Source organism: Octopus sinensis, linkage group LG16, assembly GCF_006345805.1.
Source record: "Octopus sinensis linkage group LG16, ASM634580v1, whole genome shotgun sequence".
Taxonomy (NCBI): Eukaryota; Metazoa; Mollusca; class Cephalopoda; order Octopoda; family Octopodidae; genus Octopus; species Octopus sinensis.
Genome location: NC_043012.1, coordinates 12,521,549 through 12,536,548, shown reverse-complemented (window position 1 = coordinate 12,536,548; position 15,000 = coordinate 12,521,549). Strand labels below are relative to the sequence as shown.

The following is a 15,000-nucleotide window of genomic DNA, read 5'->3' as shown; positions in this document are numbered from 1 at the left end:
ATGTATTGACTGGATATAACATCTTCTACCACAATTTTTTTTATCAATTTCTTTCTCGCTCTCTCTTTAATTTTCTTTATCTTTCTCTTTCTCCCTCTCTACTTTTCATTCTGTCTTTCTCTCCCTCGCTCTCTTTCTTTTTCTCTGTTTTGTTTCTTTGTCTTTTATTTCTTTTTAATCCATTTACTGTCATCAGTATGGCTTCGGTAAACTTATAATGATAACCTAAGAATCGTTGACGGCCATCGTCAAATCCACAATGTGATGATACTTCGCAACTATTGGACAGGAACCTGAATTGACGACTGGTGAAAGAAATATGACAACGAAGTAAAAGAAAAACCATGCAGTTTCCATTTTGATTATAATAACTATCATCATCATCATCATCATCATCGGCATCATCATCATCGTCACCATCATCATCATCATCGTCATCATCATAATCATCATCATCGTCATCATCGTCGTCGTTGTAGTCACTGTCGTTATCTTCCTCTTCCTTCTAATTATCATCATGATCGTCATCTTCATCGTCCTCATTATCAGCGTCGTCGTCCATCCCCATCCTCATCCTCATCCTCCTCTTCTTCATCATCATCATTATCGTTGTCGTCGCCGCCGGCGTTGCCATTGTCATAACGTCGCCCGTCATCACAGATGGCGTCGTTGCTTTCGTTATCTGAGTCGACGTCACCGTCGTCTTCATCGTTGTCGCTTGTTTAAACATTTTTCAAAACGTTTAATAAGATAAAATTTTCTGACAAAACTTTACAAATTTTACAAAAATTCATAAAATTTGTTTCTTTAATTACTATTTCCGCTAATTTAGTTAGCTTTAAAGTCTAGCTTGTTCGTATTTCACTTTATGATTGTATTCATTTCATAAAATTAATTTCTAAATCTAAGTAATCGGCAGAAATGAAATGAAAGAGGCGGTATTTCAGACACATTTTATACTTAATCACATCATAAGGCACAGCAGAAACAAGTTGGAAGTATGCAAGGTTGGCTCGCAGGTATTTTATGCTCTGCTTCGCAGGTGAATGGAAATATCAGGAAATATGAAGTTTTAGGTAACGTATATATATAATACACTTTTAAGCAAACTTCTTCTTCTTCTTCTTCTTCTTCTTCTTCTTCTTCTTCTTCTTCTTCTTCTTCACCGGCTCCTTTACATGCACTTCTAGCAACGTTATTTAATGCATTTCCTGTTCTTTCTGTCCTTCTCTGTACATTGGTCAAACAGGATTCCGCTTGACTGACAGGTTCACTGAGCACCTCCGAGACATTAGACTCAACAACGACACCCCGGTCTCGCACCTTTCCGTTCTACCGGTAATTCATTACAACACCACTCAGTGTTTGGATTGTGTTTGCACAGGGGCCATCCGGACTCCTCCCACCTTCGCCGCAAAAAGGTATTAATCTTCTATCTTCGCCCGTTTGAGCCACATGGGTTCAACTCCCCTACTCTCTTCTGTCTTCATCCCACACTTACTTCTTCTCTCACTCCTACCACTCTCCTCTCCTCTCTTGATCTGATACCTACTTCCTCCCTTCATTCTCCCTTCATAGTTACCCTCTCCATCTACACCCACCCCTACACATCCCAACCTCACCATCACAACACACCCATGCGCACACACACTCACCTATATACACGCACCTACTCCTTAGTTTTCGGATCAGCATTACTTTATTATCTTCCCTTCTCCCTAGCTTTCCTGTCTAAACGCATCTGTCCAGCTGCCGCCATGATTGACCGCTAGCCCCAAAAGCCTTTTTTTCTTCTTTCTCTGTTTATTTCCTCATGTTCATTTCCGTTGAAAAGCGTAGGCTCGAAACGTACAAGACTTTCTCACTTTCCCGAGCGTTAAACTAATACATCTGTTTGTCGCTTACACACCTGTCTTAGTCTTTCGCTTTTCTGTAAATTCAAACTATGTATATATATATATGCGACCTCGAACACACAAGTGCAAACAAGGGAGACAGAGAAAGGCAGAATGCCACTTATATTTGAACACTATACAAATATTCCTTTAAAATAACTTTTCTTTTAATTTTTCTACATTTAATTATTTAATCGCTACAGTTGAAAAGGTCTCAAAATGACCGAAACCGGTACTGAAATGTTCTTTATAAAATTATTTTAGCATTTTCTATCTTGACTTGTTTTTTTCATATATGTATATATATATATATAGTTATATATGTGTGTGTGCATGAATGTATATAGGAGTGTTTTTTAACCTTATAACTATATTCAATTTCTTGTGTGCAGTTATATATATTTCGACGGTCATCTTTTCTAAGTATACGTAAATACTTCCACGATTAAACAGACGCTTCCTTTGGGAAGTTCCAACAAAAATGTGTTGCTATATTTCTCTCGAGTTTTAACTGTTTGCATTTACGTGTGAAGGACAATATCGTTGATCATAATAATTTCTGACATAATATATTAGAGTTTATAGAGTTATACAAAACCAAGAACATACCATGAAATTGTGTTATTTGAAAAACTCTAGGAATAGGTGTTTGAACGATGTTTAAGCTGAAAAAATTATATTACTTACCATTTGTTTAAAAGTATCTAGTTTTAAGCCACATTTCTCCATTAGAATCAAAGTGAGACGTTGTAAAGTATCACCCTGCTAATAATAATAATAATAATAATAATAATAATGATAACAACAATAATAATAACAATAATAATAATAATAATAATAATAATAATAATAATAATAATATAATGATAACAATAATAATAATAACAATAATAATAATAATAGTAATAATAATAATAATAATAATAATAATAATAATAATAACGATGATGATAATAATAATGATGATGATGATAATGATAATAATTATTATAATAATAATAATAATAATAATAATAATCATAATAATAGTTTCAAATTTTGGCTCAAGACCGGCTATGTTGTGGAATTCATACGACAATGCTTTCTGATAGAAACATATCAGCAAAGAATTTGAAAAACTGTCGAAATATAAGTACCACAAGATTGAGATGTCTAAGACATGCCAATTAAAAGCCAGAACCATTCGTGTTGTTGTAGGTGCCCACGGAATGATCAAGGAAGGTACTGACACATTTTTCGACCAGATTCTTAGGAAACCAATATTCCATGAGACTCAGAATATTTTGTTGACATCAACCGCCCACATTCTCTCAAAGATTCTCTCCATGTAATATATTCGTGCCTTACGTCTTTAGTTGAGACCCGGTCGGAAGATGAAATAAAATGCAAATCAATCGGAAAATATTCATAACAACAACAGCGACAAAAATCTGAAGAAAATGACTAATAATTTATCAGTGTTCGTTTCGTGTATAATTATATATAAAACGAAACATTTAAACAATGGATGGAAGCACTCCGTCGGTTACGACGATGAGAATCCGGTTGATCCGAATCAACGGAACAGCCTGCTCGTGAAATTAACGTGTGAGTGGCTGAGCACTCCACAGACACGTGTACCCTTAACGTAGTTCTCGGGGATATTCAGCGTGACACAGAGAGTGACAAGGCCGGCCCTTTGAAATACAGGTACAACAGAAACAGGAAGTAAGAGTGAGAGAAAGTTGTGGTGAAAGAGTACAGCAGGGATCACCACCATCCCCTGCCGGAGCCTCGTGGAGCTTTTAGGTGTTTTCGCTCAATAAACACTCACAACGCCCGGTCTGGGAGTCGAAACCGCGATCCTATGACCGCGAGTCCGCTGCCCTAACCACTGGGCCATTGCGCCTCCACAATTTAAACAATAATTGGGGGTTCAATGAATATTTTCAACAGATTATTTATTATATATAGAAGGAAATGATTGAAAGTCACTTCTAATTTTCGTTAGTTGTAAATGTATCAGGCTTCACTATAAAAGAAATTCATTGTGCTTAATGAATATTCTGAGACAATAGATTATAGACAGTCAGACAGAGCCGTAACTTGCGAAAATTTGAGGTGACGGTCGAACGCGTTTGCGTTAAAAATGAAGAAATACACGCGGGTGCGGCATATATATTTACCTGTTATTCATTTTATCTTAAGATAAAATGTTTTAGTTTTAGTTAATGAAACTTTGTAGGATCATTTTTATATTGACATACAGATAAACTTTTAAGCAGGAACACTTTGCTTTCTGCGTTTCGGCATAAGCTCTTAATATTTTCTCAACTGATGTGCCAGACTCCATCACCAGGTCTTCGTACAAATTGCTCCATGAGGTCTGAAGTGCTTCTTGCATCTCTGACACAGTTTTTGACAAGTCAACATGATCTACACTAAGCCCTGATATCAATGTTTTGAAATTTGTAAGATGGCACAGACAGGAGAGCGATGTTTCATGCATTTCATACTCAAGTGCACCGGGCCCGAAAGAACTACTTATGATATCGCGATAATCTTTCAATGAAGAGGTGATAAGTACGTCATGCAGATCAGTTGAGAAAAGATTAAGGGATATAATGGTAGCCAAAAGTGCTCCTTTTGAAACGTAAATGTATGCAAAATATTTTCAATAAGTATATAAAACAACTAATAAGCTTCCATTAACTGAAGTGCAACGAAAATCAATGTTATGACAATATATATATATATATATATATATATGTGTGTGTGTGTGTGTGTGTGTGTGTGTGTGTGTGTGTGTGTGTGTGTGTGTGATTACATGTATGTATATATGTATGTATGTATAAAGATGTCGTGACTTGCTGCTCACAGTCCTGAGTTTAGTGTTCATTTATCTCTGTTAAATTATAGCTCTTAATTCTAGTAAATGTAGGTGCTATTTTGTATCCTTATTAATTAAATTTACCTTTTTGGTTTTAATTGTTATAGTCACCTATATTATAATGTATTTACTATATCTTAATACTAGCAGTATCGCCCGGCGTTGCTCGGGTTTGTAAGGGAAGATCTCTTTCGGTACCCTCTTTGATCCCTGTCGGCACCCTCTTTTATCTCTGTCGATACCCCTCTTTGATCTCTGTCGGTACCCTCTTTGATCTCTGTCGGCACTCTCTTTGGTTTCTGTCGGCACCCCTTTGATCTCTGTCGGCACCCCTCTTTGATCTCTGTCGGCACCCTCTTTGATCTCTGTCGACACCCCTCTTTGATCTCTGTCGGCGCCTTCTTTGATCTTTGTCAGCACCCCTCTTTGACCTCTGTCAGCACCCCCTTTGATCTCTGTCGGGACCCTTTTTGATCTCTGTCGGCACCCCTCTTTGATCTCTGTCGGCACCCCTCTTTGATCTCTGTCGGCACGCCCTTTGATCTTTGTCAGCACCCATCTTTGATCTCTGTCGGCACCCCCTTTGATCTCTGTCGGCAGCCTTTTTGATCTCTGTCGGCACCCCTATTTGATCTCTGTCGACACTCTCTTTGGTCTCTCTCGGCCTCCCCTTTGATCTCTGTCGGCACCCCTTTTGATCTCTGTCGGCACCTCTCTTTGATTTCTGTCGGCACCCTTTTTGATCTCTGTCGGCACCCCTCTTTGATCTCTGTCGACACTCTCTTTGGTCTCTGTCGGAACCCCCTTTGATCTCTGTCGGCACCCCTCTTTGATCTCTGTCGGCACCTCTCTTTGATTTCTGTCGGCACCCCCATTGATCTCTGTCGGTACCCTCTTTGATCTCTGTCGGCACCCTCTTTTATCTCTGTCGATACCCCTCTTTGATCTCTGTCGGTACCCTCTTTGATCTCTGTCGGCACCCTCTTTGATCTCTGTCGGCACCCATCTTTGATCTCTGTCGGCTCCCCCTTTGATCTCTGTCGGCACCCTTTTTGATCTCTGTCGGCACCCCTCTTTGATCTCTGTCGGCATTCTCTTTGGTCTCTGTCGGCACCCCCTTTGATCTCTGTCGGCACCCCTCTTTGATCTCTGTCAGCACCCTCTTTGATCTCTGTCGGCACTCTCTTTGGTCTCCCTCGGCCTCCCCTTTGATCTCTGTCGGCACCCCTCTTTGATCTCTGTCGGTACCCTCTTTGATCTCTGTCGACACCCCTCTTTGATCTCTGTCGGCGCATTCTTTGATCTTTGTCAGCACCCCTCTTTGATCTCTATCGGCACCCCCTTTGATCTCTGTCGGCACCCTTTTTGATCTCTGTCGGCACCCCTCTTTGATCTCTGTCGACACTCTCTTTGGTCTCTGTCGGAACCCCCTTTGATCTCTGTCGGCACCCCTCTTTGATCTCTGTCGGCACCTCTCTTTGATTTCTGTCGGCACCCCCATTGATCTCTGTCGGTACCCTCTTTGATCTCTGTCGGCACCCTCTTTTATCTCTGTCGACACTCCTCTTTGATCTCTGTCGGTACCCTCTTTGATCTCTGTCGGCACCCCTCTTTGATCTCTGTCGGTACCCTCTTTGATCTCTGTCGACACCCCTCTTTGATCTCTGTCGGCGCATTCTTTGATCTTTGTCAGCACCCCTCTTTGATCTCTGTCGGCACCCCCTTTGATCTCTGTCGGCACCCTTTTTGATCTCTGTCGGCACCCCTCTTGATCTCTGTCGACACTCTCTTGGTCTCTGTCGAACCCCCTTTGATCTCTGTCGGCACCCCTCTTTGATCTCTGTCGGCACCTCTCTTTGATTTCTGTCGGCACCCCCATTGATCTCTGTCGGTACCCTCTTTGATCTCTGTCGGCACCCTCTTTTATCTCTGTCGACACTCCTCTTTGATCTCTGTCGGTACCCTCTTTGATCTCTGTCGGCATCCCTCTTTGATCTCTGTCGGCACCCCCTTTGATCTCTGTCGGCACCCTTTTTGATCTCTGTCGGCACCCATCTTTGATCTCTGTCGGCTCCCCCTTTGATCTCTGTCGGCACCCTTTTTGATCTCTGTCGGCACCCCTCTTTGATCTCTGTCGGCATTCTCTTTGGTCTCTGTCGGCACCCCCTTTGATCTCTGTCGGCACCCCTCTTTGATCTCTGTCAGCACCCTCTTTGATCTCTGTCGGCACTCTCTTTGGTCTCCCTCGGCCTCCCCTTTGATCTCTGTCGGCACCCCTCTTTGATCTCTGTCGGTACCCTCTTTGATCTCTGTCGACACCCCTCTTTGGTCTCTGTCGGCGCATTCTTTGATCTTTGTCAGCACCCCTCTTTGATCTCTATCGGCACCCCCTTTGATCTCTGTCGGCACCCTTTTTGATCTCTGTCGGCACCCCTCTTTGATCTCTGTCGACACTCTCTTTGGTCTCTGTCGGAACCCCCTTTGATCTCTGTCGGCACCCCTCTTTGATCTCTGTCGGCACCTCTCTTTGATTTCTGTCGGCACCCCCATTGATCTCTGTCGGTACCCTCTTTGATCTCTGTCGGCACCCTCTTTTATCTCTGTCGACACTCCTCTTTGATCTCTGTCGGTACCCTCTTTGATCTCTGTCGGCACCCCTCTTTGATCTCTGTCGGTACCCTCTTTGATCTCTGTCGACACCCCTCTTTGATCTCTGTCGGCGCATTCTTTGATCTTTGTCAGCACCCCTCTTTGATCTCTATCGGCACCCCCTTTGATCTCTGTCGGCACCCTTTTTGATCTCTGTCGGCACCCCTCTTTGATCTCTGTCGACACTCTCTTTGGTCTCTGTCGGAACCCCCTTTGATCTCTGTCGGCACCCCTCTTTGATCTCTGTCGGCACCTCTCTTTGATTTCTGTCGGCACCCCCATTGATCTCTGTCGGTACCCTCTTTGATCTCTGTCGGCACCCTCTTTTATCTCTGTCGACACTCCCCTTCTTTTCTCTGTCGGCACCCCTCTTTGATCTCTGTCGGCCATCCCTCTTTGATCTCTGTCGGCACCCCTTTGATCTCTGTCGGCACCCTTTTTGATCTCTGTCGGCACCCCTCTTTGATCTATGTCGGCACTCTCTTTGGTTTTCTCGCGCCTGCTTTGATCTCTGTCGGCACCCCTCTTTGATCTCTGTCGGCATCCCTCTTTGATCTCTGTCGACACCCCTCTTTTATCTCTGTCGGCGCCTTCTTTGATCTTTGTCAGCACCCCTCTTTGATCTCTGTCGGCACCCCCATTGATCTCTGTCGGCACCCTTTTTGATCTCTGTCGGCACCCCTCTTTGATCTCTGTCGGTACCCTCTTTGATCTCTGTCGGCATCCCTCTTTGATCTCTGTCGGCACCCATCTTTGATCTCTGTCGGCTCCCCTTTGATCTCTGTCGGCACCCTTTTTGATCTCTGTCGGCACCCCTCTTTGATCTCTGTCGGCACCCCTCTTTGATCTCTGTCGGCACCCCCTTTGATCTCTGTCGGCACCCCTCTTTGATCTATGTCGGCCCCCTCTTTGATTGCTGTCGGCACCCCTCTTTGATCTCCGTCGGCACCCCCTTTGGTCTCTGTCGGCACCCTCTTTGGTCTCTGTCGACACCCCTCTTTGATCTCTGTCGGCACCCCCTTTGATCCCTGTCAGCACCCCTCTTTGGTCTCTGTCGGCACCCTTTTTTACCTCTGTCGGCACCCCTCTTTGATCTCTGTCGGCACCCCCTTTGATCTCTGTCGGCACCGCTCTTTGATTTCTGTCGGGACCTCCTTTGATCTCTGTCGGCACCCCTCTTTGATCTCTGTCGGCACCCCTTTGATCTCTGTCGGCACCCTATTTGATCTCTGTCGGCACCCCCTTCGATCTCTGTCGACACCTTCTTTGATCTCTGTCGGCACCCGTCTTTGATCTCTGTCGGTACCCCTCTTTGATCTCTGTCGGCACCCCTCTTTGATCTCTGTCGGCACCCCTCTTTGATCTCTGAGGCCTTGAATGGTGTAAAGCAATCTTGTTATCAGATCTGACGTTCATCAAAACATATATTGAAATATTATAACCTAAGCAATGGGATACATTACCGTAAATACATTTATTTATGCACATACACACACTGCGAAATTGGGAGAGAATATATATATATAATGGCGCAGGAGTGGCTGTGTGGTAAGTAGCTTGCTAACCAACCACATGGTTCCGGGTTCAGTCCCACTGCGTGACATCTTGGGCAAGTGTCTTCTACTATAGCCCCGGGCCGACCAATGACTTGTGAGTGGATTTGGTAGACGGAAATTGAAAGAAGCCTGTCGTATATATGTATGTGTATATATGTATATGTGTGTGTTTGTGTGTCTGTGTTTGTCCCCCTGGCATTGCTTGACAACCGATGCTGGAGTGGTTACGTCCCCGTTACTTAGCGGTTCGGCAATAAAGACCGATAGAATAAGTACTGGGCTTACAAAGAATAAGTCCTGGGGTCGATTTGCTCGACTAAAGGCGGTGCTCCAGCATGGCCGCAGTCAAATGACTGAAACAAGAAGAAGAAGAATGTAAGCATTTTCAGAGTGTTATAGCCAAAAAATAGCTAAAAAATGCATTAAAATTGGAAAAAAAAAAAAAATTATCGTTTTTTTTAAATCGTTGACTCATCGTAGACATTTTTAGAGAGTTACTTCCCTTATATAATAGCGAAAAAAATGCATTAAAATGGAAAAACATGATGGTAATTTTTCTTTTTAATCGTAGACTCATCGTAGACGCGCGCTAATACCCGGAAGGGCTCGATATGAATCACGACTATAAGATACCTGGTTTTGGTTACACTGCACCGCAAAATGTGGGAGTAGTTAGGAATCTGAATCGTAGGAGACAGACACACAACTTCACTTTTATATATATACTAGCAGTATCGCCCGGCGTTGCTCATGTTTGTAAGGGAAATAACTATAAAGCATTTTTAGAGAGTTATAGCCAAAAAATAACAAAAAAAATGGAAAAAAATGATGGTAAATTTTTTTTTAGTTAAAGAAGGTGGAGTTGCGTCCCCTAGACAGTTTGCGGTTTGTGTTTCTGATTCTCGACCCCATGTCGAATTTATCGATTTTTTTCAGAACTGGGGGAACTTTTCAAAATTTTTGCTGCGTTAGTTTTGAATTATGACATTGGGCTATGTGTGTGTCAAGTTTCATCAGAATCGTTTGAAAGCCGTGGTCAGGGTGAGGGTACGAGAAAACAGACACACAGAAACACGCACAGACAAACTGCCGTTTATATAGAGAGAGATATTCATATGTTATTATAATATCATATTGTATGTTAGGTATATTGGTTTGGCAATGTCAAATTGAAAAAAACCAGCATTTTCGATACCTCCTTTTTGCTTTTAATCAAGGTTCGGAGGCCGCAAAAGCTGTTCGCGACATTTGTACTGAGTATAGAGAGGGTACCATAAATGAAAGAACCGCTCGTGATTGGTATGCCAAGTTCAAAAATGGACATTTTCACCTCAAAGACGCACCTTGTTCTGGCCGTTCAGTTGAGTTCGATGAAGAGCGATTAAACCATCTTTTGCGCAAAAATTCTCGTCAAACGACAAGAGAACTGGCAGAGAAAATGGAATGCTCCCACACTGCTATAGAGAAGCATCTTCACTCGATGGAAAAGGTTCAGAAGTATGGAGCACGGGTTCCGCATGCTTTAAGTGACAACAACAAAAATCAATGAGCCACAATCACCTCTGGTTTGCTTGCTTGTTATCGTTCAGCTCATGGACACAAGCAACCATTTCTTTAACGAATCGTTACTGGCGACTAAACATGGTACCTGTACATCAATATGAACCAGCGTAAGGAATGGCTTAGCCCTGGTAAACAAGCAACACCGCGCACGAATCAAGATCTTCATCCGCGTAAAACGATGTTACGCGTATGTTGGGACAGGGAAGAGATTATCCATTACAAATGCTTGAACGGAACAAAACAGTCAACAGAGAACTATGTTCAACAGATGGATCTACTCAACGCGGCTATTCAAGAGAAAAGACCTAATCGGAAGTATAGAGTTCTTCTGCTGCATGACAACACCCGCCCTCATATCGCCAATAATACCAAGGAAGCCATTGAAACGCATGGCTGGGAAGTGCTGACGCACCTGCCGTACTCTCCTGATTTTGCACCAACGGATTTCCACCTCTTTCGATCTCTTTCAAATGCTATGCGCGGTATTTCATTCCATACTGATGCAAAATTGAGAGCTTCGTTGGATCAATTTTTCGAGTGGAAATCGGATGATTTCTACCAACGAGGTATTAAAAATCTTGTTGAACGTTAGGAAGAAGTTGTAAACAACAAGGGTGAATACATTATTGATTAATTAGTTATTTTTATTAAACCTTTTAAAAAATTAAAATTCAAAATAATGGTGGGAATTTAGTTGCCAACCCAACATATATATACGTGTATATATATACATATTAACAATCAAACATACAAAGATATATGTATTTAATGAATTGCACTCTCTCTCTCTCTCACTCACATACATATATATTCATACAAACATACATATATACATACATACTTACACAGACACAGACACAGACACACACACACACACACACACACACACACGCACACACATATATATATATATATACATACTATTTGTTCGAAAAAATACTTCATATTCCATGTACAACTGATTCGTATTTTTTGTTGTTCAAGTTCCGTGACATCCTATGCCCATATGTATATATATATATATGCATACGTATAGATATAATATGTACATATACGGATGTATATATGCATATATATACACACACACACACACACACACACACATATATATATATATATAATATATATATATATATATATATATATATATATGTATATATTATTTATATTATCATGATTGAACGCCTCGCATACTCTTCCATGTAAATTTTATCCTAATAATTCTGATGTGCACTGTATACGATCTTCTTTCTCATTCGTTTTTCTCTCTTTCTCTCTCTTATTCTTTTACCTCCTCTTTTCCCACTATTCTATCTTATTACTCCGTCACTCCCTCTACCTCACTCCTCCCCCGTTGCTCACGTGGTTCCGCCATGAACATCGGCCATCTTTCTTTCTTCTCCTAACTAGTGTTTCGTTCTCTCGGTAGTAGCTGGAAGAAGTAAAACATCTTCTTGTCTGTCTCCAGTCCAATCTTTATTTACACGTTCACCCCACAACCTCGTTTAGACTTAGCAATCCTCCCTGATAGTCTTCACTATTCTGTTTATGTTACCAATTTTCCCCGTCCGCAAAATCTCAAATCTTATTTAATTTGCTTTGCGAGAGCAACTGTTTTATCGAAAGAGTATATTGTTGTTAAATGCTCGAAATACGAGAGTAGAATGACAGCCAACAACTGAGGAAAGTTCGTTCCTTATGTTGTTCGTCTGGTTTCCATTTGTGTCTTTCGTTGTTCGAACAAATTGTTCATATTCCATGTACTCGTACTTCATAGTTTATTGTTGTACACGTTTCGTGACATCCTTTGCCTACATATGCATATATATATATATATATATATATATATATATATATATATATATATATATACATATATATATATATATATATTATATATATATATATACGTATAGATGTATGTAAATACTCGTATGTATATATGCGTATATATTATTTATATTATTTTATATCTATATATACATATAAGTATACATACACACACGCACACACACACATATGAATATACATGTGTGTTTGTATATATATATATATTATATATATATATAATATATATATATACAAACACACATGTATATTCATATGTGTGTGTGTGTGCGTGTGTGTATGTATACTTATATGTATATATAGATATAAAATAATATAATATATAAATAATATAAAAAGGAGGTATCGAAAATGCTGGTTTTTTTCAATTTGACATTGCCAAACCAATATACCTAACATACAATATGATATTATAATAACATATGAATATATTAAGATATAGTAAATACATTATAATATAGGTGACTATAACAATTAAAACCAAAAAGGTAAATTTAATTAATAAGGATACAAAATAGCACCTACATTTACTAGAATTAAGAGCTATAATTTAACAGAGATAAATGAACACTAAACTCAGGACTGTGAGCAGCAAGTCACGACATCTTTATACATACATATATATATATATATATATATATATATATATATATATAATATATATATATATATATATATGAGGTTAACATAGAACAAGTGTGGATTAAATAGGTTATAGTTTGTTTACCATAATTCCTCCAGCTTCAATCATGAAAATTCTTATGAGATTAGACTGGAGCTCTATTCCCACGGAGGTTGATAAGCTAAATCTCAGTATCACTCTAGGTTATAAATTTCTTTCACATTCAGACAAAAATTCTCATCATTCTTATTTATGGGAAAAATCGTAGTAAAAGGCACTGTGTGTGTAACGTACTTTACTAAAACATTACGTGACTAGATTGAAGTATGGCAATATCCGTTAGAGTGTCTATCATATGTGAATTTCAATTACATCGTGCTTAAACTTCCTTCCGTACTAGCGGGGTTCGATAATTGCAATATCTTTTATTTGTTTCAATCATTGCACTGAAGCAAAGATGTGGTGCCACCTAGATGGATTTTAGTTGAACGAACCGACCACAGTACTTAATTTTAAGGCCTCGTACTTATTCTATGAATCATTTATAATAATCCGCTAAGTCACGGGGACTTAAATAAACCGGTTTCTGCTGTCAAGTGGCGCTGAAGACTAAACACAATTACAAAGTCAGACAGACAACGTACCCATCTCTCTCTTAAATATATGTATATATACATACATATATATATATACTAGCAGTATCGCCCGGCGTTGCTCAGGTTTTTAAGGGAAATAACTATAAAGCATTTTTAGAGAGTTATAGCCAAAAAATAGCAAAAAAATGATGGTAAATTTTTTTTGAGTTAAAAAAGGTTGAGTTGCGTCCCCTAGACAGTTTGCGGTTTGTGTTTCTGATTCTCGACCCCATGTCGATTTTATCGATTTTTTTCAGAACTGGGGGAACTTTTCAAAATTTTCGCTGCGTTAGTTTTGAATTATGACATTGGGCTATGTGTGTGTCAAGTTTCATCAGAATCGGTTGAAAGCCGTGGTCAGGGTGAGGGTACAAGCAAACAGACACACAGAAACACGCACAGACAAACTGCCGTTTATATATAGAGATATATATATATATATATATATATATACATCCCTCTATCGATCTTTCTATTCTTGTATTTATGTATATGTGTAAATATGTGTGCCTTTGCTTCTACAAACAAATGACATCAGATATATTATGATTTACTACAGATGTTTCAGACGTGCATTTTTATGAATATAACTGTTCATCATGCAAAAAAAAAAAACGTTTTCATTAGTGAATGTAGATAAGATCGAACGTTTTGAACATCTGAAGAACAAGTCCAAAGTACCATTTGAATCCACTAACCCAAATTTAGTCAGAGTGTGCATGTGTGTGTATATATATTTATTATATATATACATATATATGTGTGTATATATATATATATATATATTATATATATATATATATATATATATATGTGTGTGTGTGTGTGTGTGTGTGTGTGTATACGTATGTCAGGTCACTTTCGAGTGCTACTGGTAACATGTAACCCAGTACTACCTGTTGCGTGGTCGGGTCGTCGGTGACTAAACCGGCAACCCCACCAAGCTCGCTTGGTGAGGAGGGTGTTTATTGGTCATGCGGGATGAAAAACAAAACCCGTCAAAGGGCGGAGGAACTCTTGAGAGTAAACGGCCATCCAATAAATGTCTTAAAGCTGTATCATGCGCGGGGACATAGAAATAATCGGATTGAATACCCGATCGCGCAGTTAAACCATTGGGAGTGAAGGACTCCTAGCCTTTGTCAGGGCATCCTACTAGGAGAAGGCAACTCAGGTAACTGGTATAACTCCAACATAAAACCTGCGGCTCAGTGGTTACCGATGATGTTGACTTGTTCTTCTTTTCGGATTATGGCTGCTGTTGCTTAGTGTGTGGGATTGACTCAGTGCACAGCCTTTCTTCACTTAAAAAAATATCTTCTTGCACAGGCATTGCAAGATAACAACACTCGATAACGAGGGG

At 40.1% G+C, this 15,000-nt stretch overlaps 1 protein-coding gene across 1 annotated transcript in view; it reads right to left on the bottom strand.

The window, feature by feature from the left end:
* The window catches only part of LOC115220594 (epithelial cell-transforming sequence 2 oncogene-like), a 140,850-nt gene that overhangs the window by 77,597 nt on the left and 48,253 nt on the right, over positions 1 to 15,000 (bottom strand). The window contains exon 16 of the mRNA XM_036509887.1: positions 2,583 to 2,657. Coding sequence (XP_036365780.1) covers positions 2,583 to 2,657 — 75 coding nt within the window. The remainder of the gene's footprint in view (positions 1 to 2,582; positions 2,658 to 15,000) is intronic.